The 23,443-nt window shown below is 69.6% G+C and overlaps 5 protein-coding genes across 8 annotated transcripts; all 5 read left to right on the forward strand.

The window, feature by feature from the left end:
- Positions 1-484: 484 nt before the first annotated feature.
- On the forward strand, positions 485-2,682 carry ACKR1 (atypical chemokine receptor 1 (Duffy blood group)). Its single transcript, XM_084500637.1, has 2 exons — positions 485-725; positions 1,284-2,682. Exons 1-2 carry the CDS (start codon positions 705-707, stop codon positions 2,208-2,210), a joined length of 948 nt encoding a protein of 315 aa, XP_084356763.1. The 5' UTR covers positions 485-704; the 3' UTR covers positions 2,211-2,682.
- A 137-nt stretch (positions 2,683-2,819) lies between these two features.
- On the forward strand, positions 2,820-5,130 carry LOC311425117 (serum amyloid P-component-like). Its single transcript, XM_084500639.1, has 2 exons — positions 2,820-4,075; positions 4,354-5,130. The coding sequence occupies exons 1-2, from the start codon at positions 4,012-4,014 to the stop codon at positions 4,971-4,973; spliced, it is 684 nt and encodes a 227-aa protein (XP_084356765.1). The 5' UTR covers positions 2,820-4,011; the 3' UTR covers positions 4,974-5,130.
- A 382-nt stretch (positions 5,131-5,512) lies between these two features.
- Positions 5,513-7,610, forward strand: LOC311425116 (serum amyloid P-component-like). Its single transcript, XM_084500638.1, has 4 exons — positions 5,513-5,718; positions 5,934-6,024; positions 6,116-6,285; positions 6,659-7,610. The coding sequence occupies exons 1-4, from the start codon at positions 5,655-5,657 to the stop codon at positions 7,252-7,254; spliced, it is 921 nt and encodes a 306-aa protein (XP_084356764.1). The 5' UTR covers positions 5,513-5,654; the 3' UTR covers positions 7,255-7,610.
- Positions 7,611-7,901: 291 nt separating this feature from the next.
- DUSP23 (dual specificity phosphatase 23) lies at positions 7,902-10,256 on the forward strand. Of its 4 annotated transcripts, none has more exons than XM_084500636.1 (4): positions 7,902-8,191; positions 8,934-9,200; positions 9,791-9,972; positions 10,090-10,256. In XM_084500636.1, exons 2-4 carry the CDS (start codon positions 8,937-8,939, stop codon positions 10,115-10,117), a joined length of 474 nt encoding a protein of 157 aa, XP_084356762.1. In that variant the 5' UTR covers positions 7,902-8,191; positions 8,934-8,936; the 3' UTR covers positions 10,118-10,256. The 4 variants fall into 4 exon arrangements, with proteins under 4 accessions (XP_084356762.1, XP_084356759.1, XP_084356760.1 ...); XM_084500633.1 differs by having other exon boundaries at positions 7,903-8,191; positions 8,882-9,200; XM_084500634.1 differs by having other exon boundaries at positions 7,903-8,191; positions 8,894-9,200.
- Positions 10,257-12,215: 1,959 nt separating this feature from the next.
- IGSF9 (immunoglobulin superfamily member 9) lies at positions 12,216-21,657 on the forward strand. Its single transcript, XM_084500242.1, has 20 exons — positions 12,216-12,543; positions 12,788-12,973; positions 15,084-15,236; positions 15,507-15,658; positions 15,816-15,933; positions 16,035-16,176; positions 16,362-16,507; positions 16,594-16,736; positions 16,817-16,957; positions 17,054-17,170; positions 17,501-17,651; positions 17,784-17,907; positions 18,008-18,183; positions 18,292-18,542; positions 18,655-18,739; positions 19,128-19,298; positions 19,466-19,511; positions 19,814-20,935; positions 21,038-21,189; positions 21,356-21,657. Exons 1-20 carry the CDS (start codon positions 12,486-12,488, stop codon positions 21,529-21,531), a joined length of 3,810 nt encoding a protein of 1,269 aa, XP_084356368.1. The 5' UTR covers positions 12,216-12,485; the 3' UTR covers positions 21,532-21,657.
- Positions 21,658-23,443: the final 1,786 nt, after the last annotated feature.

The raw sequence follows: 23,443 nt of genomic DNA on the forward strand, positions 1-23,443 counted from the left end.
GGACATCTCAGCTCATTGCACACCCCATGGAGACCCCCTCAGCCCCTACCCCCAGCCCACCTCCTCAGCCCCCCCTAAGGATGCTCCCACTAAGCACGAGGGTCCCCAGGGCCACCCGGTGCCACCAGAGCCCGGCACAGGGGTGGGTGACAGCCCCTGGTGCCACAGGGTGACCCCAGGTCCCCCGCAGGATCTGGCATCCCCTGCATCCTGCACCCCAGCACGGGGCTGGTGACCCTGGGGTGGGGGTTTTCCACCCAGCAACAGGAGCATCCGCACGGGGCACCGGTAAACAAAATTCCTTAGTGAACTTGAGTCGTTCTGCCAAGAAATTATCATTTCCTGCTCGAGAAATTGCTCACGCTGGCAGCTCACCGGTTTTACTGGCAGTGGTGGCCGCCCGTTTCCTTCACCCCTGGCGTCCTGAACATTCACCCTGGCCTCCCCAGCCAAAGTGGGGAGGGAGCAGTTATCAGAGGCAGCCCTTATCTCGGCCCCGCAGTCCTTCATCCCCGTGGAGCCGGAGGAGCAGGAGTGAGCAGGAACGCGTGCGCCAGCGTGCGCAGCACCCACCGGAGAGCGCGCGTGGGTGAGCGCGCACCGGCGTGCAAGGGCGCACGGTGCCCACCGGCGAGCACGCGTGGCTGAGCTGAGCCACCCCTCGCAGCGCCTGGAGGAGCAGTTAACAGCCCGGGGGACACATCATGGGCAACTGCATCCCAGTGGTGAGTGCTTCTCCCTGCCCCGCTGCTTCCCCTCCCCATCTTCCACCCGTTTCCCATCCTGCCGGGTGCTCGGAGTGGGTGTTTTTCTCTGAATTTCAAAGAGAAGCATCTTGAGGTGAGCCCGCTTCCAGCTTTTCCCCACGTCTGCTGAGCTTTTCCCTTCCTGCACTGCCCCAGCACCTCCCAGCACCCCCAGTGTCCCTGCCCATCTCCCCCAAACCTGGTGGGTGCAGGGTGCTGAGTCTCGGAGCTGGGAAATGCTCACTTACAGACAGCACCATTGGCTTCGCACCAACCTCGGAGGCTGTAAGGAAATTTGGGTTTTCCTGCACCTTGTGGCCAAGCCCACAGCCCCGAGGTATCAGCACTGGGCAGACCCCTGCGCCCAGGGTGTCCCTCCCCGATAAATGCCGCAGGCGGATGCGCCAGCCGTCCCCACACCCGCTTGGGTGGCAGCTCCAGAGCAGGACAAACCCCCCCCCGGCCATCAGAGGGGACACTTCAGATGCCATCCCACAGCCGTGGGGGCACCTGACACCCCCCCGATCTCCTCCTCAGAGCCCCAAAGTCCTGCAGAACGAAACCTTCGTGGACGCGGACCTGCTGGACCTCCTGGGCAACTTCACCATCAACGAGGACTACCTGGTGGACTACACCGCCTCCGAGCCCTGCCACAACGCCTACTGCCCCTTCTTCCAGCGCGCAGCCCCCGCTTTCCTGGCCACCACCTGCGTCACCGCCGCCCTGGCCACCGGCACGCTGCTGGTGGCCTTGGCCAAGCGTCCCCACGCGTGGCCGTGCCACCGAGCCCTGGTGGCCCAGCTGGCGGTGGCAACCGGGCTCTTCGCCGCGCTGCTGCCGGCGGTGGCGGCGGGCATCGCGCAGGGCTGGCGGCTGGGCGCGGGGGCTTGCAAGGTCACCCAGCTGCTGTGGCACTGCAGCGTCTTCGCCCAGGGGCTGCTGGTGGCCAGCGGGTGCTGCAGCGGCGTCTGGAGCTGCTGGGAGCCCCGCAGCCAGCGCCTGGCTGCGTGCATCTGGCTCGGGGCGCTGCTGCTGGCCGTGCCGGCCGCGCTCGCCGGCGGCACGGTGGCGGCTCCGGAGGCGAGCTGCATCCGCCGAAACGTCGACATCTTCTCGCCCGTCTACCTGCTGCACCTGGCTTCGTGCCTCTGCGTCTTCCTGCTGCTGCCGGCCACGCTGCTGGTGGCCACGCTGGTCCGCGCGGGGCGAGGAGGGGGCTGGGGGTCCGGGGTTGGAGCGAGCTGGCTCTTCTTCGTGCTCTGGGCGCCCTACGGCGTGGGGCTGGCCGTGGATTTCCTCCTGTACGCCGAGGTGCTGCGGTACACCTGCAGCATCTTCGAGAGGTTTGATTACGCCCTGGGGCTGTGCGAGGCGCTGGGGGTGCTGCACTGCTGCCTGGCGCCCGCCGTGCTGCTGGCCACCGGGCTCTGCCACCGCAAGGTGGGCGCTGACGGCGGCTTCTGAGCACCCCCGGCACCCCAAAAACAGCAGCTGGACCCCGGCACCATCCCCAGGGGGCTGGCAGAGCCCAGTTCCCTGTGTGTGACATTGGTCCTCCGCCACCCGTGGGTGGCATTGTCCCCCCGGCACCCTCTCCTCCTGACCTGTGACCACCAGCAGTGCCAAGAGAAAGCCTCAGCGTGGCCACCAGCTCCATCGTGCTCCTTTTTGGGGGTCATCACCGGGCTCTCAGCACCCACAGCCACCCCGTTTGGGGCCAGCCACCCCGATTTGCACAACGGCCGTGTCCCCGGGGTGCCCGCAGCCCCTCGGGAGGGGTCAGCCCCAGCAGAAAGGGCAGCAGCAGCGGTGTTTTATCCCCACGGGCGGCACCGACGGGGGATTATTGGCTCTCTCCCCACAAGCCGAGACAAACGCCCTGTCTGTGATCACCCGGGGGAGATTATCTGCAATAAATGAGCCTGCCAGAGCCGCACACGGGGCCTGCTTTAATGGGGTGAGGGGGGGTCCCCAAAACCCGTGCTCCACACCCATCCTCACCCTCCCCTGCTGCTGCCCACGCCATCAGCTTCCATCAGCTGCTGGACATAGAGGTGGCCGGGATGAGGCCCTGGGGGACGGGGCAGGACAGGGCAGCGCTTCCTGAGGATGCCCGGCCCCGGTGAGCGCCGGCTTTGCAGCGCCATCCATCACCTCCGGCCGCTCCTCGTGCCTTCAAATTAGGGGGAGACGTTAACGAGGCTGGAGCCGCTCTCCCCGGGTTGTTAGCAGGAAGCCGGGTGATTTATGTCTGGAGCTGGAGGCGTTTGGCCGGGGCTCATCTATTCCCATTAGGGATGGCCACGGTCATGAGGCGCGCGGGTGCCAAAGAGCCTGGCAAGGAGCTGGAGCAGCTCGGGGCGGGGGGACAGCAGGGAAAGGCACCGGGGGGCCCCAGCCACCCCCAGGGACCAGCACCCAGCATCTGACCCCCGAGGGGCTGGGGGTGTCCCTGTTAAAATAAGGGAGATTGAGCCCAAAAAGGGGTTGGGCGCCCACAGCTGGGTGCAGCGCGGTTTCGCTCCCCAAGCCCAGACCTCCACCCCCCAGCCCTGCACCTTCATTGCTGAGCCCAATTTGCCCCCACGCAGCCCCCCCCCTGGTTCCTCCAGTGCCTTCATGCCATGTCTCAGGCTGTCCTGGGGGTGTTTGGGGACGGGTTTGGATCCTCGTGCATCCCCCCGGCCATCCCCACAGCACTGAAATCCTCCAGCTCCCCGATCAGCCTGCCCCCCAGCCTCAACCACCCTCCGAGGAGGACACACGGACACCCTGGGAGGACACACGGACACCCTGGGAGGACACACGGATACCCTGGGAGGATGCTCAGACACCCTCGGAGGACACCAAGGCTGCAGCAGACCCTCAGCCTCTCGGGTTTGCCGCGGTTTCTTCTGCCACCTGCTGCCCACGGCTCCGGTCCCAGCCTCCATCCCTTTGGCCTCGATGCAGGGATGGGGCCAGCAGAGCCCAGGGATGTGGCCAAGAGCCACAGATGAGGGGCAACGGGCGCCTTTGGGCTCAAATTTGGGAAGTTTTCCCCGGGGCTGCGGTGGCCCGAAGCTGCACCGGGGCACGCGCCCAGGGCACGGCTCCAGGGGAGCCCCGTGCCGGCGGTGACGCAGGGTCTCGTGGCCCCATGACAGCGTGAAATCGCCCCCTCCGGGCCGTGCCAGGCTGCCGGGATTGGGGGACGCCGCTTCCCTCCCACCCAGGGCAGCCGATAAACCCCTGGGTGCCAGCACCCACCGCCGCACCCAGCACCATGGGCAGCCTGCGGCTGTGGCTCGCCGTCCTCGCTGGCCTCAGCGGTGTCACCGCCCAAGAAGGTAGGGGGACAGCGGGGGGACCAGGGCTGGCAGCGGGGTGAGGAGCAGGGAGCGAAGAGCCCTGGGGTGTGGGAGCATGAAGGGGGGGCAGCCAAGGGGGTCCCATCCAGATCCCCATCCCTGGGGACACCGCGGTGGCTCAGCCCCATCCGATGCCCCCGGCCAGCTCTGGGAGCCTTCTGGGGGATGCTGGAGCACCAAAGGCACAGCGGGGACATCCCCCAGGGGGGTTGGCTCGGAGACCACTGCATCCCTTCTGTCACCCCCCCCCCTCCCAGACCTCTACCGAAAGGTGTTCGTCTTCCGGACCGACCCCAGCGATGCCTACGTGGTGCTGCGGGCGAAGCCGGAGCAGCCGCTGCTCAACTTCACCGTGTGCCTGCGCTCCTACACCGACCTCACGCGGCCCCACAGCCTCTTCTCCTACGCCACCAAGGCGCAGGACAACGAGATCCTCCTCTTCAAGCCCAAACCCACCGAGTACCGCTTCTACGTGGGGGGCAAGTCCGTCACCTTCCGCGTCCCCGAGAGCCGCGGGGACTGGGAGCACGTCTGCGCCAGCTGGGAGTCGGCCACCGGCATCGCCGAATTTTGGCTCAACGGGAAGCCCTGGCCCCGCAAGGGGCTGCAGCGGGGCTACGCGGTGGGCGCCGAGGCCGTGATCATGCTGGGGCAGGAGCAGGACGCCTTCGGGGGGGGCTTCGACGTCTACAACTCCTTCACGGGCGAGCTGGCCGACGTCCACCTGTGGGACGCGGGGCTGTCCCCGGACAAGATGCGAGCCGCCTACCAGTCCCTGCGCCTGCCGCCCGCCCTGCTGGCCTGGAGGAGCTTGAGCTACGAAACCAAGGGGGACGTGGTGGTGAAACCGCGGCTCCGGGAGGTTCTGGGGCGCTGAGAGCCCACCTCAGCCCCCGCTGTCCCCTCGCTGTCCCCTCGTGCCTGGCAGAGTCACCCAGGGGTGCCCCTTCCCTGCCCGACGCCCCCCTCGTGCTGCCCCGGTGACACCCAAGTTCGTCCCCTTCCAGTATTATGAATAAATCAAATAAACCAGCAGCAACACAAGAGCTTCTCCGTGCGAGGCTGGCGGGATGGGTGTGAGCAGAAATAAATTCCTGGGGATGTGGAGGGTTAAAGGGGGGCTGGGGGGGGCTTTGGGCAGCTCCCCAGGGCTGTGGGATGTGTCGGGGGGCTGTAGCAGTAACTGAAGGGCACGGATCCATGGGGCCGGCACACACCTGGAATAGCAGGAATGATTTGGGATGGGCACACGAGGCTCAGGGGAAGCCCCCAGGGCCACGTCCCCTGTCCCCACACATGTCCCCAGGCTCCCCGCCAGCTCGCCAAGGCCACGACCCCTGAAGCAAACCAGTCCCCAAAGGCGTTCAGCAAACACCCCCGCAGCGGTCAACGTCCCCAAGCACTTGGTGACAAAGGTTGGGCGCAGACATCACACCACAGCGCTCTGCTCCCCGTCCAGGGAGGGTTTCGGCCCCCGGGGACGCGGCACGGTGGCTCTCGGGTCCCCCTCGTCCCCCACAGCGGTGCCGGTGCCTGGGTTCGGGGGGTGCGTGGGGACATGGGGACACCGTGGCTCTGCCTCCTCGTCCTTGTAGGGCTCTTCGGCCTCGCTGCCCTGGAAGGTAGGGGTGGAGGGGCTGCGCCAGGAGCCCCCCCGGGTCACCCGGGGAGAGGGGATGGGGTGGGGGGTGCAGCAGGGGGGGGAAAGGCAGTGGGGATGCAACACCAGGGACTGCAAGAGGGGGGACACGGGGGGACGCGGGGATGCCCGTGGGGGTGGTGGGGGGCTGGGGGGTGTCCCCCCACCCAGCCCAGTCCCTGTGTCTGGGTGCTGCAGACAAAATGACCACCTGGATCCAGCCCTACCCACCGGCACCCACCATGTATCACCAGCTGATGCTGTCCTGCGAGGTCACTGGGGACGCCAGGTAAGGGTCGTCCCCCCCCCACCCCCAACCCCACAGCTCGGCCACCCCCGGGGTGTCCCCCCCCCCCACCCCCAAGTGACCCCCAACTCAGCGTCAAGGAGTTCCTGTGGGAGAAGAAAGGAAGCCAGGAGCCCCTGCAGAAAGGCCAGAGCAACGTCCTCATCTTCAGCTCCTTCAACAAGTCCCACCTGGGCACCTACACCTGCACGGCCACCGGCCCCTGGGGCACCGCTGTGGCCACCTACGACCTGTGGATAAACGGTAGGGAGGGGACCGAGGGGGTGGCTGGGGACAAGCTGTCACCGCGTGCCCCTGGCGCCCTGCATCAGAAGCCCGCACGTGGCTGCTCTCGGTGGTGGAGGACACCCTGAGGTCTGATGGCAGAGGCCACCTCTGGGGCTGGTGGTGGAGGCCACTTCAAGGTCTGGTGGTGGAGACCACCCCGGGGTCTGGTGGTGACAGCCACCCTTGGATTTGGTGGTAGATGCCACCCTTGGGTCTGGTGGTGGAGGCCACCCCGGGGTCTGGCGGTGCCCTCCTTTCTGGCACTTCACCACCCCGTTTCCCCCGGGGTGGATCTGGCCGGATGCCATCCCGGTGCCAGGAGCAGCCACCTCTTTGTCCCCTCTCCCAGACCTGGTGAACCAAGTCTTCGTGTTCCCGCGGGAGACCAAGGACTCCTACGTGGTGCTGCGGGCGAAGCCGGAGCAGCCGCTGCTCAACTTCACCGTGTGCCTGCGCTCCTACACCGACCTCACGCGGCCCCACAGCCTCTTCTCCTACGCCACCAAGGCGCAGGACAACGAGATCCTCCTCTTCAAGCCCAAACCCACCGAGTACCGCTTCTACGTGGGGGGCCAGTTCGTCACCTTCCGCGTCCCCGAGAGCTTTTCGGAGAGCGAGCACGCCTGCGCCAGCTGGGAGTCCCCCACCGGCATCGCGCGCTTCTGGCTCAACGGGAAGCCCCGGCCCCGCAAGGGGCTGCAGAAGGACTACGCGGTGGGCGCCGAGGCCGTCATCCTGCTGGGGCAGGAGCAGGACAACTTCGGGGGGGGCTTTGATGTCCGTCAGTCCTTCGTCGGGGAGATCTCGGCCGTCTACATGTGGGACAGGGAGCTGACCACCGGGGAGGTGAGGGATGCTATGTACAACAGCCCCTCGCCCGCCCCCATCTTCGGCTGGAGGAATTTGCCCTACAAGATCCACGGCGAGGTGTACCTCAAGGGGTGACCCCAGGGCCAGCCCTGCCCTGCCCCGAGCGGGCTGCGATTGCCACCGGGGTCGTGTGTCCCCATGTCCCCATGTCCCTATCCCAATGTCCCCATCCCCATGTCCCCATCCCAATATCCCCATCCCAATATCCCCGTCCCAATATCCCTATCCATATCCCAATGTCCCCATCCCAATATCCCCATCCCCATGTCCCCATCCCCATGTCCCCATCCCAATATCCCCACCCCAATATCCCTGTCCCTATCCCAATGTCCCCATCCCTGTCCCAATGTCCCCATCCCCATGTCCCCCTCCCCCTCACCACCGTGTAACCACCCAGCACCAAATAAATGAAGAAACGGGGTTGAAAAGCAGTGGCCATGGGGGATTTTATCCCTGGGGGGGGACCACAGGAGAGGTGCCCCCCTTGTCCCACCCTGGGGACAACCCCCCCGTGTCCCCTCCATGAGTACGAATGGAGCAGGGCTGAGTGGGGGCTTCCCAACCGGGGGGGGCCACCGAGGTTGGGGACAAAGGGGACGGGAGGGGGGGGGGACACAGAGATGGCAGCAGGGTGGGGGCAAAGCACCGGGAGGGGGCAACCCCGGGGTCCCGGTGTCCCGGGGGGTCAGCCCCGGTGTCCCACTGTCCCGGGGGGGGGCAGCCCCGGTGTCCCGGTGTCCCTGGGGGGGGCAGCCCCGGGGTCCCGGTGTCCCTGGGGGGGGCAGTCCCGGTGTCCTGACATCCCGGGGGGTGCGTCCTCGGTGTCCCGGTGTCCCTGGGTGGGGGGCCAGCCCCGGTGTCCCGGTGTCCCGGGGGTGGGCAGCTCCCCGGTGCCCCCCCCCGGGTCACTGCAGCCCCGGCACCGCCGCCGCCGCCTCCCGGTGCCGGCTCCGCTCCCTGCAGCCGCTGCCGGGCCCCGGCTCCGCCACCCCCCCCCCGAGCGGCCTCCCCGGTACGGCGGGGCCCGGGGGGGGGGGGGGGGGGGGGCGCTGGGGGGGGTCCCGGGGCCGTTCCGGAGGGGGCCGGGCCCGGTGCGGGGGCCCCCGGTCGGAGCAGGCCGCGGGGCCGGGCCTGCGGCGGGGGCGGGCCTGGGCGCGGGGGGGGGGGGGGGCAGGGGCCCTTTTGGGGCCGGAATAAGCAAAAATGGGTCCGGGAGGGGGTCCAGGGGGGGCTTGGGGGGGCTGGGCCCGGTTGGGGGGGTCCGGGGGCTTCGGGGGGAGCCGGCCCGGGAGGATGGGGGGGGTGTGGGGGGGGCTGGGGGAGGTTGGCCTGGGGGGTTGGGGGGGGGTTGCAGGGGTTTGGGGGGCTGGGGGGGCTAGAAGGGGGCTGGGGTAGGGCAGAGAGCATGGGCAGGGGGTCTGAGGGGCCCAGCTGGGGGTCCTGGGGGGGTCTGGGCTAGGGGTGTTGGGGGCCCTGAGGGGGGGTCGTAGGGAGCTTGGTTGGGGGCCTGGGGGGCCTGGTCTGGGATTTTGGGGTCTGTTTGGGGGGTCCTAGGGGGCACAGCCTGGGGGTCCCAGCCCTGTGGTGCTGGGGGGTCATGGCCAGGGGGTCCTAGGGGGTACAACCTGGGGGTCCCCTCCCTGTTGTGCTGGAGGGTCACGGCCGGAGGTCCCCAGATTTTGACCAGGGTTCCCCATCCCAGCCCCCTCCCCAGGGCGCGCGGCAGCTCTGGCCCCCGGTGCCGGTCCCCGCAGGCGATGGTGGAGCCCCCCAACTTCTCGTGGGTGGCGGAGGGGCGGCTGGCGGGGCTGGCGATGCCGCGGGAACCGGGGCATTACCGGTTCCTGCTGGGCCAGGGCGTGCGGCACCTGGTGTCGCTGTCGGAGCGGCCCCCCCCCCACCACGGCTGCTGCCCCGCGGTGCAGCTCCATCGGATCCGCGTGCCCGACTTCAGCCCCCCGACGCCCGGGCAGATCCAGAGCTTCCTGCAGCTGGTGGAGGAGGCCAACGGGCGCGGGGAGGTACGGCCGCCCGAAGGGGGTGACAGCAAGGGGGTGGCACCAGGAGGGAGGTGGCACCGAGGGGGAGGTGGCACCGAGGGGGAGGTGATGCCCAGGGGGTGATGCCCAGGGGGTGATGTAGGTGGCACCGGCATGGGGTGGTGATGCCAGGGTGAGTGGCACCAAGAGGGAGGTGACACCGAGGTAGAGGTGACACCGAGAGGGAGGTGACACCGAGAGGGAGGTGACACCAAGAGGGGGGTGATGCCAAGGTGGAGGTGACACCAAGAGGGGGGTGACACTGAGAGGGAGGTGACACCAAGGTGGAGGTGACGCCAGCGGGAGGTGATGCCAAGGTATAGGTGACACCGAGAGGGAAGTGACACCAAAGCGGAGGTGGCACCAAGGTGTAGGTGACACCAGGAGAGAGGTGACTCCAAGGTAGAGGTGACACTAAGAGGGAGGTGATGCTAAGATGGAGGTGACACCAAGAGAGAGGTGACACCAAGCTGGAGGTGACACCAATGCAGAGGTGACACCAGGGTGGAGGTGACACCAGGGTGGAGGTGACACCGAGTGGCAGGCGAGGCCCTCACAGCTGCGCCGGCCAGGCGGTGGCCGTGCACTGTCTGCTGGGCCACGGGCGGACGGGCACCATGCTGGCGTGCTACCTGGTGAAGGCGCAGGCGCTGAGCGGCGCCGCCGCCATCCGGGAGATCCGCAGGCTGCGGCCGGGCTCCATCGAGACGCGGGAGCAGGAGCAAGCCGTCATCCAGTTCCACCAGCACCTCAGGTAGGTGCAGCCCCCCCCCCCCAACCCCCCAGGGGGGCTTCCTGTGCCGCAGAGCCACGGCAGGCCCGGCTGTGGGGTCTGAAAGCCCAAATTTTGCATGGATCTGCCTCACTGCAGCGCTGGAAGGGACACCGAGGAGGCGTGAGCTGGAGTTTCTCCCCGAGCAGCGTGTGCCGGATAGAGGTGGAAGGAGATGCTCGCGCTGATGTCCTCGGGGAGCCTTGCCCAGCCCTGCGGTGCCACCATCCACCCCGTCCCCCCCCCCATTAAAGGACTTTTCGGTGGCTTCTTTCCACCTCGTGGCTCGAACACAACCCCTGCTGCAACCAGGGACCCCCCTGCGCCAGCTATCCAGGCGACCTGGTGCCATCCCCTAACGCCACGGCACCAAACCTCCATCCCCAGGCATCCCCCGACAGCCTCCTCGGGGCGCCCCAGGGTTGGGGACGCCTGCGGCTGCACCCTGAGGTGCTGTGGGGACCCCGTCCCGGGTCTCAACCCCGCGAGCCCCGGAGCTGGTCGCTCGCCAAAGCGGCGATGCCGTGCGGCCACGTCAGCGCCCCAGGGCCGGCCCGGGACGTGGACGCTTAAACGGGAGCTTAGCTGGAATTTAGGCATCTCCGTCCAAAAGCCCAATCCTGAAAATCTCTTCTCAGCTGCTCCTAACCTTGGTGGCACTTAAATCCGGAGTGCCAGAAGCGTCACCGTCCCCATTCCCGCGCGCAGGGCACATGGCCTGGAGTGCCTGGCACGCGCCGGGTGCCAGCACGGCCCCCGCTGGGAAGGTTGTGGGGGGTCTGGGGGGCTGTCACCTCCACCAGGCAGCCCCAGTGTCCCCAGACATCCCCCTGAGACCCCAAAATGCCATTATCATCCCCCAGAAATGACACGCGAGGGTGGTGGCTTGGGGTGGTTGGGAGCCAGCACGGATGGGAGGAGGGTGGCTGTGGGGACGCGGGCACCCCAAAGTGGCACAGAGCTGCCCTCGGTGCCACCCTGCACCCTGGGTTGGGGTCTCAGGGACCGTCCGTGTCTGTCCCCCGTGGATGACACCATGGCCTGTGGCACCACATGGGGACAAGGGACATTTGGGGTCACCCATCTGCCTGGCCCCATCCCGGGACACGAGCGGCTGGGGCGAGGCGGGGGGGCAAAGGCCCCGCGTGGAGGATTTGGGGACACAAAAGGGGACGGGGACGGGGCAGCGAGGTCCAACCACGGCACCTAAGCCCAGGGAGCCGCAGGACTCCCATGGGGCTGCGAGGTGCCGGAAAGCAGCTTACCCGCAGAATTACTGCCTTGAACAAATCTCACTTTAGCTCTGGCCTTAATAGTCTCCCGTGCGCCGGGGGCCGCGCCGGGACTGGCCAAAAGGGGGGCACGGGAGGACCCCCGTCCCGGGGATGGGGTCGGGACAGGGGGCTCAGCACCAACGTCCCCGAGCGGTGATGCCAAGAGGGACCCGGCACAGCCACGTGTGGCCGGGCAGCACCGGGGGGACCGGGACACAGGGGGGTGACCCCACACCGGTGCCCCCAGTAGCAGAGCCCCCGGGGCTGGCGGGCGGCCCAGCTCCGGCTCAGCCCCGCGGGGACACGGCTCCGGTGGCCGGAGGGGACGGGGTGAGGAGGGGATTAGAGGGGTGACGGCCGGGGTGCGAGAGGGCACGGGGAGAGCCCCGGGGTGGGGGCGGTCACGGGGGGCGGCCGCGGGTTGGTGGCGGTCATGGGTGTGCCGTGGGGTGGCACGTGGGGGGGGTCCCCGGCATGGGGCTGGGTGCGGTGTGGCACGGCACGGCACACCAGTGTCACACACCAGGGTCCTACACCCGTGTCCCACACCAGTCACACACCAGTGTCACCCACCACGTACCAGTGTCACACACCAGTATCACTCAGCCATGTCCCACACCTGTGTCACACACCAGTCACCCACCAGTGTCACCCACCACACACCAGTGTCCCACACCAGTGTCACCCACCAGTGTCACCCACCCATGTCCTACACTGGTGTCCACACCCGTGTCACCCACCTATAAGCCACCAATGCCACCCACCCGTGTCCCACCCCGTGTCACCCACCCCTGTCCCCTCCATCCCCATCCCCACCCCCCAGAACTACACCTCCCATCACCCCCCGCGCCCCCTCCTCCCCTCCCCGCCCCGCTATTGGCCGCCCCTTGCCGAGCCGACAGCCAATCGGCAGCGCGACGGGGCGGGGCCTGACTACGCCCCGCCCACCACCGTGGCTTTGGCGGCGGCCGCCCGGTGGCGGCGGCGGCGCGGGGCGCGGAGCGGAGCCGCGGGGCCCGGGGCGGGCATGAGGAGCCCCCAGCGCCCCCCGGTTCGGGGCCAGAGCGCCGCGGGCAGCCCGGCCGAGCCCTGCCGAGCTCCGGCCCTGACCCCCGGTGGCAGCCGGTAACCGGTCGCCGGTGCCCGGTGATCTCCCCGCCCGCCCCTCGGTGGCCGCCTGTCCCCGCCGCCACCGGGAGCAGCGGGCCGGGGAGCTGGGCTATGCGGTGGTGGCTACGTGCGGCCTTCCTCAGCCTGCTCGCCGGCACCGGGGCTGAGGGTAAGGGGAGCGGGGACCGGGAACCGGGACTGGGAACCGGGAACCGGGGACCGGGATGGGATGGGATGGATGGGACCGGACAGGGTGAGACGGGATGGGATGGACGGGATGGGAAGGGATGGGATGGGAGGAGGGGGCGCAGTGCCACCGGTGCTCCCGGTGCCACTGGTGTTACTGGTGTTACTGGTGTTACTGGTGTTACTGGTGTTACTGGTGTTACCGGTGTCCCCGGTGCCCCGTGCAGGCAGCGGGCCGAGTGGGGCCGTGGTGGGCCGCGTCGGGGACAGCGTGGTGCTGGGCTGCGACCTGCTGGGCGCCCGCCAGAGCCGCCCGCCGCTCTACGTCATCGAGTGGGTGCGCGTCGGCTTCGTCCTCCCCATCTTCATCAAGTTCGGCCTCTACTCGCCCCGCGTCGACCCCGAGTACCTCGGTGAGTGGCACCGGGAGCACCGGGAGCACCGGGCACCCCACTCGGGATGGCTTCACCACCCTGCACCCCTCGGCCGAGCGAGCCGTGCTCGGGGAAGGGATTTGGGTGAAGCCACTCGGCGGGGCCGGGATTTGGGGCCAAGCGGGGCCGCGGCGTGGGAGGCCGCTCCTCGCCCCCACCGGGTGCTCGAGGCCAAACGGGGGGGGGCCCGGTCTGACGGGATCCGGCCTCGGCGGCCGAAACTGCCAAAAAAATGTGCCGCAGGTGGAGCCCGGCCACAGGTAGGGGTGAGGAAGGAGCCGCCAGCACAGGGCAGGAGCAATTTTGGGGTGCTCCCCGCTGCCAGCACCTTCCCGGGTGGCTCCGTGGGATCGGCGGTGACACCAAACCTCGCGGTGACACCAAATCCTCAGCACCTGCCTCCCGGGGGCCCCCCGGCTCCCGTTACCTGCGGGATCTCAGGTTTCCCCCCCGGCACAAAGGGCTCGGCCCCATCCTGCTGCGCCCTCCCCGCGTCCCGCCAGCCCCCAGCCATGTCCCCAACGGTGCCACCAGCACCCCGGGGTGCTGCCACCGGGCTTGGCAGTGGGGACGGAGGGGACGGGGACCCTATGGGGGGGGCTGCAGGGTGGCAGCTGGCCCTCGATCCTCCCGGGGGGGTGACCTGGGGTCAGGCAAGGGGCCCCCAGGCTCAGCCCCGCAGCCGAGAGCTCGGAGCAGGCAAAGCGGCTCAGGTGTCACCCAGGAAGCCCCTGACCGCCACCTGTGTCACCCAGGCACTTTGGGGACACCTCGGGGACGAGGGTGGGCTGCGCCCCTGAAAGCCCCTCGTGTCCCTGGGGGGCGACGGGGCCGTTTCTCCCCCCCCCTCTGCCATCAACTGGTGCCGGTGGTCCCCAGCCGCCGCGTCCCCTTTGTGTCCCCTTTTGAATGGCGGTTGCCAGGCGCTGGGGGATGCGGGGCGGGAGGGCAGCGGCGGTTTTGTTGTTTTTTTTTTTTCTGGGGTTTTGTTATCGGCCGGGCGCTGGGCGAGGAGGAGGAGGGGTTGGGGCCGGCGAGGGGGGGATTAGGGAGAGGCTGGGGGCGTCCCCAGGGCTCTCGGAGCCCTGCCAAAGGGACCTTTGTTCAGCAGCCTGTGGGGCCCAGGGCTCGGGGCCCTCGCGCTGCTGCTTGGCGCTGCGGGCGCAGGGTGAGGCCGAAGGCACCCGGCTACGTCCATCAGCCCCCAGAGAAGCAGATATTTTTTGGGGGGGGTGGAAGAAACTTGGGGAGCACGTGTTGCTGTGCTGCGTCCGCACAACGCGTCTCTGCGCCGATCCCGTCCCCAAACCGCCCTGCCCGACCAGCCTGCCGGGTCCTGCCGCTCTTCCTCCTCCTCTTCCTCCTCCTCCTCCTCGCTGGGCTCGTCTGGCCGGGTGCAGCACCCGTGTGGGGACCTCTGGGGACACCCAGCTCCGGCTGGGGCTGTTGGGGGTGTTCCAAAAAAACTTAATTTGAGGGAAACCCCGGCAAAGGTGCTGCTCCCGGACACCTTTGGGTGCTGGTCACCACCGTGGCCCTGCCCCGCGGTCCCAAGGGGCCACCTCGGGTGAGGGCACGCAGAGGGCTGAGCCGGGGGTGCAGCGGGGTCTGGGGGTGCCGCGGTGCTGAGCGCACCCCGGTGGTGCTGAGCCTGTTGCCTGCTGCATGCCTGAGCCGATTAAGGCTCTGATAATAGCCCGGGGGATTAGGGGGCTGCTCTTGCTCTTGCTTGAGGTCCTTATCCTCCTCATCATCATCATCACCAGAGGGGCCGGCTCGGGGCGAGCTCCCCCACATCAGGCAGCCCCCTGGTGCCCCCAGAGCAGGCGAGGGGCTCATCCAGACCCCACAGCACCACCGGGAGCAGGAAGGTGCCAGGGCTGAGCAGGGTTCCCGAGGGGGGAGCCCCGGGGGAGATCCGAGCCGAGGCTGCGGGTGCCAAAAGGCAGCGGGGAGGGATTTTGCTGCCAGCCCGAGGGCTTTGGGGGAACAGGGAGGCCCCTGCATGGGCGGGTGCTCTGCGGAGGTGGTGGCCCCAGGCACGGGGACGTCCCCAAACCGCTTGGGGCAAATGTTTCTGGCTCGGCAGGTCGCGTGCGGATCGAGGAAGGCGCCTCGCTGCGCATCGACCTGCTGCGTGCCGAGGACCAGGGCTGGTACGAGTGCCGCGTGCTCTTCCTCGACCGGCCCAGTGCCGACGCCGACTTCCAGAACGGCACCTGGATCCACCTCACCGTCAACGGTACGGGTTGGAGCTGCCAGCACGAGCCCAGGCTGCTGCCTGCCCTGCCCTGTGCTGCTCTCGGGGTGCTGAGCTTGGTCTGAGAGCTGGATTTGGGGTGGGGGAGCGGTCGTGGTGCGCCCTGTGCCTGCGCCTGCTCCGCTTGGCTTTGTGAAGTGAGGACAGGGGGAGGATTTCATCATCCCCCCAGCACAGGAGGAGCTGCAGCTGGTGGGGCTGGGGCTGGATCTGCTCGTTCCCAGGACCGAGGGTCTGTGTTTGCCTTCGCAGCGCCCCCCACCTTCCTGGAGACCCCCCCAGCCTTCGTGGAGGTGCGGGACCGGGAGGCGCTGAGCCTCACCTGCACGGCCGTCGGCAACCCCCAGCCCGTGGTCATCTGGAAGCGGAGCGACCTGGCCGTGCAGAGCGGGGACGCGGTGCAGGTGAGCACGGCGAAGTGCCAACATCCCCCAGGGGGAACTTTGGGGTCGGGGGGCGAGTCTCAGGGGGCACAGCGACGCTCTCCACGTGGCTGGAGAGCGAGCCCTGGCCACGGGGCCACGGTCCTGAGAGCCTCGGTGGCCACCGGTGCCGTTGCAGGTGAGGAACGGGACGCTGAGCATCGCCGTGGTGGAGCGCGCCAGCGCGGGCACCTACACGTGCCACGCTTCCAGCAAGGAGGGCACCATCACCCACACCACCCGCGTGCTCGTGCAAGGTAGGAGCGGGGCCGCTCGCCGAGCCCTGGTGGCGTTACGGGGTCTGTGGCACGGTCCCCAGGCCCCTCACTGTCCCCCCGTGTCCCCCCCCCTGCTGCAGGGCCGCCCGTCATCGTGGTGCCGCCGCAGAACGTCACCGTTAACATCTCTCAGGATGCCTTTCTGGCGTGCCAGGCCGAGGCGTACCCGGGGAACCTCACCTACACCTGGTTCCAGGGCAGCAGCAACGTCTTCCACCTCAGGTAGGGCGGGGACGTGGTGCCGGGGGTGGCACCGAGGTGGCCGCGGGCTCCTGGTGGCCGTCGGAGGCGCGGGGACCTCGCCAAATCCCCAACGGCTGCGTTGGGGCACGGTGCGTGCCGGAGAGCTTTCACCCATCCCGGGTGCCTGCTGCCACCCTCACTCCCACCCTCTCCTCCCCTCGCAGCCACCTCCAGGCCCGGGTGCGCATCCTGGTGGACGGGAGCCTCCTGCTGCAGCGAGCCACCCCGGACGACGCCGGCAAATACACCTGCGTCGCCAGCAACGGGCTCTGGAAGCCACCTTCAGCCTCAGCCTTCGTCACGGTGCTGTGTAAGAGCCCGGGGGTGCCCCCATCGGCCTCCGTGGTGTCCCCAGCGCCCTCCAAGCACCCCACGTGTGTCTCCCCTTCCCCCCAGATCCGGCGCAGGTGACCACCATGCTCCCAGAGACCCATTTGCCCAAGGGGATGCGGGGCGTGATCCGGTGCCCCACCAGGGCCAACCCCCCCCTGCTCTCCGTCAGCTGGACGCGGGACGGGCGCCCGCTGGAGCTGGGCAAGGTACGGCCACCCACTGCCCCCCCACCCCCTCATCTGCACCCCGCAGCCCCCCGAAATCACCCCCACGCCTTTCCCACCAGCTCCCCGGCTGGTCGGCGCGACCCGACGGCTCCATCGTCATCGCCACGGGGAACGACGACGCGCTGGGGGTGTACACGTGCACCCCCTACAACAGCTACGGCACCGCCGGCGCCTCCCGACCCACCCGCGTCCTGCTCAAGGTGGGGACAGACTTGGGGGGGGGACGACGGGGGACACAACACTCCGGTGTCCCGTGTCCCCGCCACCATCCCCAGCACCGTGCGTGGCTCTTGCAGGACCCCCCCGCCTTCACCGTGCGCCCCAAGGAGGAATATTTCCAGGAGGTGGGCCGGGAGCTGGTGGTCCCCTGCGTGGCCCACGGGGACCCCCCACCCACCATCACCTGGGGGAAGGTAAGGAGCACACTGGGTGTCCTGGGACATCATCACGTGGGTAGTCCCCGGGTCCTTGTCCCCGCAGGAAGCCCTGGGGTCCCACGGGAGGGGAGTTTTGCTGGTGTCACCTTTGGTTTTTTTAGGAAACGAGGGCAAAATCCTGCCCCTCTATGTCCGAATCAGCCCCAGGGGGGTGGATCAAGGTCCTGCGAGGGTCTGGGGGCTGTGGGGTCGCTGCGGAGGTGCTGGGGACAGGGACAGGGGATGGGGACGGGGACAGGGGATGGGGACGGGGACAAGGGATTGGGATGGGGATATCAGCACGATCAGGGTGTCCCTGCCCCGCAGGTGGGCAGCGCAGGGCAGAGCGGTGCCCAGGTGGACGGGAACGGCAGCCTGGTCTTCCGTCCCCTGGTCAAGGAGCAGCACGGGCGCTGGGAGTGCACGGCCACCAACCCGGTGGCCAGCGTCAGCACCGCCACCTCGGTCCACGTCCTGGGTGAGTGGTGGGGGCGGCGTCGGGTGCCGAGCCCCGAAAATTGGGGGGGTGGAAGGTTTAGAAACGCTCCTGGGCTTTGGTTATCCGAGCTGCCCCCGTCCCATGCGGTTTCTCTTCTCCTTTGGGTGCCAGGGACCAGTCCCCACGCCGTCACCAACGTCTCCGTGCTGCCGCTGCTGCTGGCGGCCAACATCTCCTGGGAGCCCGGCTTTGACGGGGGCTACTTCCAGAGGTTCAGCGTCTGGTACACGCCGCTGTGAGTCCCCCCCGGGGGGTGGGAGGGTGGCACCGGGTGGCCCCCAGCCCCTTGGCGTCCCTCGGCCGCGGGCTCAGGGCTCCCCCCCTGTTCCCTGCAGGGCGAAGCAGCCGCCCCGCGCCCACCACGACTGGGTGTCGCTCTCAGTGCCGCCGGGGGCTCAGCACCTCTTGGTGGAGAACCTGCAGCCGGACACCAGCTACCAGTTCAGCGTCCTGGCCCAGAACAAACTGGGCAGCGGCCCCTTCAGCCAGATCGTCACCTCCGTGCCCAGGGGTAAGAGCAGGGTGCCTCGTAGCCCCCCCCAAAACTCCCCCGAAGCTCCAGTTTCCACCCCGCTCTCCCTCCCCACGCCACCCGTGCCAGCGTCCCCTTTCTCCCCAGGCTTCCCAGTGACCACAGTGCCTCCGGAGCCGCCGGCCATGACCGTGCACGTCTTCCTGTCCCCGCCGCAGGCCCTGAGCGCCAACGAGACGTCGCGGGGGGTCCTGCTGCGCTGGGAGCCCCCGGCCCAGCTCTCGGTGGCGCTGAGCGGCTACGCCCTGGAGCTGCGGCAGGACAAGGGCGGCTGGGAGGTGCTGGAGCGCTCCATCCCCGGCACGGAGAGCCAGGTGCTGGTGCCAGGGCTCATCAAGGTGAGGTGCTGCGTGGCCGGGGAGGGGTTGGGGGTCTCGCCGGGCTCTCCACGGGGACGCAGAGAGGTGGGGGTGAGGCTGACGGCGCTCTGCTCGCCCCCCCCCCCCCCAGGACGCCTTCTATGAGTTCCGCCTGGTGGCCTTCGCGGGCAGCTACATCAGCGACCCCAGCAACACGGTGAACGTCTCCACGGCAGGTAGGGGCTGCGCTGCGCCCGCCCGCTCTTCCAGCTGGGAGGCAGGAACCGAGGGAGGGAGGAGTTTGCCCTAAACGAAAATCCCCTTTTAGGGGTTCCAGCCCCAAAATTAGACCGGGGACTGCATCCTGAGAATCAGGCACTGCAGGAGTGCTCATCCCCGTGCACATCTCTTGTGTGGCTTTGGTTTTGGGTGGCAGGGGAGCCTTGCCTGGTGGCCCTGCTGCCAGCACCCTTGGGAGCAGAGGCTGCAGGTCCCCCTGAAGCCCCCCGAGGCTTTGCCATCCCCTCTGTGGTGCCATCAAGGCGCTGGAGGCCGCTCTGGGGTGCTGGAGGCTGTTCTGGGGTGCTGAGCGGGTGCCCCAGCTCCGTCTCCCATCCGGCGCAGGCATGGAGGTGTACCCGTCCCGCACCCAGCTCCCCGAGCTGCTCCCGCAGCCGGTGCTGGCCGGGGTCATCGGCGGGATCTGCTTCCTCAGCGTGGCCGTCATCTTCAGCACCGTGGCCGCCTGCATCATGAACCGCCGGCGTGCCGCGCGCATCCAGAAGCGAAGGCAAGGTAGGAGCCGGCCGCGTCCTGCGCCTCCTGGGGGGGCTCGAGCCGTGGGGATGGGGCCAGGGGGGCTGCGGGGGGGTGGCTGCCATCTCCTTCCTCTCCTCTCGCCTCCTCCTCATCGCCATGCGTCGCTGGCCGTGCGATCCCTGTGTGTTCTCATCACCTTCCAGATCCACCGCTCGTCTTCTCCCCCAGCCAGAAGCTCCCTGCTCCGCAGTAAGTCGCGCCACCCCATGCTCCCCCCCCCCATCTTCATCATCATCATCATCATCCATCCACTGGCTTGGGGCAGGAACTGGGAGCGGGGCCAGGCTCGGGGCACCCATGGGTGCTCCGCTTTCCCCTCAGAGGGGGCTCGTGGCCAAAGCAAGCAAGCAGTGAGCACCCGGAGCAGTGCTGCCACGTCCTGCAGGGCACGGCACCGCCCGGGGGATGCCCAGTGTGAGCCCCCTAATTATGGGGGGGGGTCCAAACGAGCCGCTACGGGGATCCCGCAGCCGTTGCCCGTTTCCTTCCAGCCCTTCTCACGGCGCTGGTAGCCCGGCCGGTGTGGCGAGCAAGCTGAAGCTGCAGCCCTCCCCCTGCCCCAGCCTACGCCGGGCGCTGCTTTGGGGCGAAAAAGCCGGCACCAGCCTGGGGCTCAGCATCGCCGGGGCCGGATCCGGCTACGCCGTCTACGAGAGCCACCTCGGGGAGCACGGCGGGGACCCCGGCCCCCTGGAGCGCATCCGCCGCGGCCCCGACGGCCGCTTCGTGGTGGAGACCACCCAGAAGGAGAGCGCCTTCGCCCCCCCGCCCCGGGACCCCCCAGCACCCAGGGGACCCCAACTGGATGACGAGGAGGAGGAGGAGGAGAAGGAGCCCGTTTGGCATCAGGGGGTGGCGTTACGACCCCGGCCCCCCGGGGACCCCCCCGCACCCTCCGGCCGCCGTCGGGGCCGTTATTTCGGCTACGGCAGCAGCAGCCCCGTGGCCGAAGCGGCCGCCCTGTGCATCGTCGACGTCAGCCCCGTGGCCTCCGCCGCCACTCTGCCTTACAGCCCCAGCCCCCCCAGCACCCGCTGGGACTCGCTGCCCCTCCAGGGCCCCCCCACCCCAGCCACCGCCAGCCCCCAGCCTGCCGCGGCCCCCCCGGCCCCGAGCGGCATCCTGCAGTACCTGAGCCTGCCCTTCTTTAAGGAGATGTGCGTGGACGGAGACTGGCCCCCCCCCGAGGACCCCCCGCAGCAGCCCCCCACTCCCCCCCAGCACCCCGGGGGGGGGCCGGACTGCACGGACCCATGTGCCAAGGCCGCGGCCCCCCCCGCCGCCACCCTCCTGCAGCCCCCCAAGCTGCCCCTGGGCCCCGCCAAGGCCTCGCTGCCAGGCCCCCCCGCCTGGCCGGCCCCCCAGGAACCGACCCACCGTGGTGCCCCCCCCGGCAGCAGGACTGAAACTGGGGATGTGCCCCCCCCGGAGAAGTTGCCGCGGGGCAGTTTGACCAGCCAGAGCAGCGGCCGGGGCAGCGCTTCCTTCCTGCGCCCCCCCTCCTTGGCACCGTCCCTGGGGGGGCCCGGCCCCGGTACCCCCCCGGGGGACGGGGGCAGCTGGCAGGAGGGCAAGGTGAGCACGGAGCCAGCCCTGAGCGGCGCGGGGAAGAGGTGAGGATGCGCTCCTTGGGGACACGGGGGGGTGACAGCGTGCCATGGGGAGGGGGTGGCGGGTGATGGGACCCCCCCCTTAACGCTTGTAACCCCCCCCAGGAGGGACACCTCGGTGGACGAGAGCTACGAGTGGGACGCGGAGGTGACGCTGGCCTCCGACCTCCTGGCCGCCCTGCAGCTCTACCGCGCCGCAGCCCCCCCCCGGCCCCTCTCCACCATCGCCCTCCGGGACCTCGAGCGGCAGCAGCAGCGTGAGTGAGACCCCCCCCCTTTTATCACATGCCCCCCCCCCCCCCGGCCACCACCGCCTTTTGGGGATAGGGGGGGACCTCGAGGCACCTGGTAGGGTTTGGGGGTGGGGGGGGGGGCACCCTGGGGGTGTCGCTCGGGGGCCGGACGCTGCCTCTCTCCCCGCAGAGCCCGGTGGCGGCGGCTCCTCGCCGGTGACCTCGGTGTCGGCGGAGGCGTTGGGGGGTCCGGGCGGCCCCCCCCAGCACGGGCGGCGCAGGGAGGGGGCCCAGCAGCGGCGGCGGCAGAGGCCGGGGGGGCGCGGGGGCTGCGGTGAGGGCTGCGAGCTGGCCACGCTGCTCTAAAGGGGGGGGGGGGGGGGGGCGCTTGGCCCCCCCCTGTCCCCACAGTGTCCCCATGGTGTCCCCACGGTGTCCCCACGGTGTCCCCTTGTTTGGGGTTGGGGGGGGGAATAAAGAGATGTGAGCGCACCCCGCGGGCTCATGCACCCACTGTGCCCCCCCCAGCATGGGGACCCCCCCACCCTATGCAGCCCCCAGCCCCTGTGCTCCCCAGGGGGCTGTGCCCCCCGCCCCCCCCAGCCTGGATCCTACAGCATCCCTCCCAAATCCCAGTGCCCCCCCCCAAATCCCTGTTATCCCCCCCCCATCCCCATTACCCCTCCCCAAATCCTGGTGCCCCCCCATCCCCGTTACCCCCCCCAAATCCCCATTACCCCCCACTGGTCCTGCTGTGCCCCCCCCGGGGGGGGTCCCTGTAACCCCCCCGCCCCCCTCCCGCTGCCCCCATCCCGCTCCCGGTGCTCCGGATGCTGCCCCCCCCCCTCCGTCCTGTCCCGTTCCCCCCCCCCGGGATGGGCGGGGGCTGGGGGGCGGGGCCTCTTCGCGGGGGGGCGGGGCCTGCATGCCGCGTTCCCTTATATGGCCATGTCGTGGGATCGCGTCATCGGGGGGCGGGGCCGGGAGCTACGTCACCCCCCCCCCCGGAGCTTGGGGGGGCGGCAGCGGGGGGCACCCGGGGCTGTGACCCCCCGGTCACCGCGGGTCACCCCCGGGCGTCACCCCCGGGTCACTCCGGTGTCACTCCGGTGTCACCCCTGCACACCCCCCCCCCGTCCCCACGTCCCCCCTGCCTGTCCCTTGTGCCCCCCCCGGTGTCACCCCCGCCCCCCCCCAGTGTCACCCCGTGTCCCCAGCCTTGTCCCCCAGGCGGTGCCCCTCCCGGGGTGTCCCCCTGTCCCCCAGTGTCACCCCCTGTCACCCTGCGTCCCCCCAGTGGTCCTGCCCCCCCCCTCACCCCGGGGGGGTCTGTTTCAGGTGTCCCCCCCTCCTGCCCCAGGGTCCTGTCCCCGTGTCACCCTGCGTCACCCCGCTGCCACCCCACCCTTGTCCCTCCAGCATCCTGCCCCTGCGCCACCCCTGTCCCCTCCTCTGTGCCCCCCCCATGTCACCCCAGGCCTGTCCCCCCCCCCATGTGCTTTGTCCCCCCCCCTGCACCCCCCCCCTCCTGCTCTCTGTGTCACTCCTCTGTCACTTTTGTCCCCCCCCTCCACGGGTCCTGCCCCCCTGTGTCACCCCCAGGGTCCTGCCGCTGTCACCCCCACCCTGTCACCCCACCCCTCCCCCCCTTCTTGCACCCCCACATCACCCCCACCCTTGTCCCCACCCCCCCAGTGTCACCCCTGTCCCATGGCTCACCATGTGTCACCTTGTCCCCTCACCCCCATGCCCCCCCCCGCCACGTGCCCCTGTCCCTGCAGCCGTCCCCTGGGCACCGGGAACCCCCCCGGGAATCCCCAGGGGCCACCCATGATGGGGGGGTGGGGGGGGGGGACACGAGGGGGGGAACCCAGCCATGTGGCACCCATGGGTGCAGCAGGAGCCGTGGCCACCGCGGGGTGGGGGACACGGTGGGGCTGGGGTCCTCGCCACGGGGGTACCGAGGAGGGTGGCACCTCGCTTGTGGCGGGGGGGGGCTGGGGGGGGGGTGGTTGGGGACACGGGGACGTTGCGGCGGTGGCCCTGCCACCCGTTGCGGACGCAGGCGGTGGCGCGGGGCCGAGGTTTGTTTGTTGTTTTGGTGGAGCCTCCAAGGAGACGGGACGGGGGCAGGCGCCAGCCACCGGCCCTCCCCGCCCCGCCGGGGCCACCGCGGGGCCGCCGTGTCCCTGCGGGGGCTGTGGCCCCCCCCAGAGCTGTCCCCCTGCCACCATAGCCAGGATGTGGCACCACCGTGGCCACCACCGCCACGGTCCCC

Source organism: Aythya ferina, assembly GCF_964211825.1.
Source record: "Aythya ferina genome assembly, chromosome: 29".
In the NCBI taxonomy this organism is placed as follows: domain Eukaryota; kingdom Metazoa; phylum Chordata; class Aves; order Anseriformes; family Anatidae; genus Aythya; species Aythya ferina.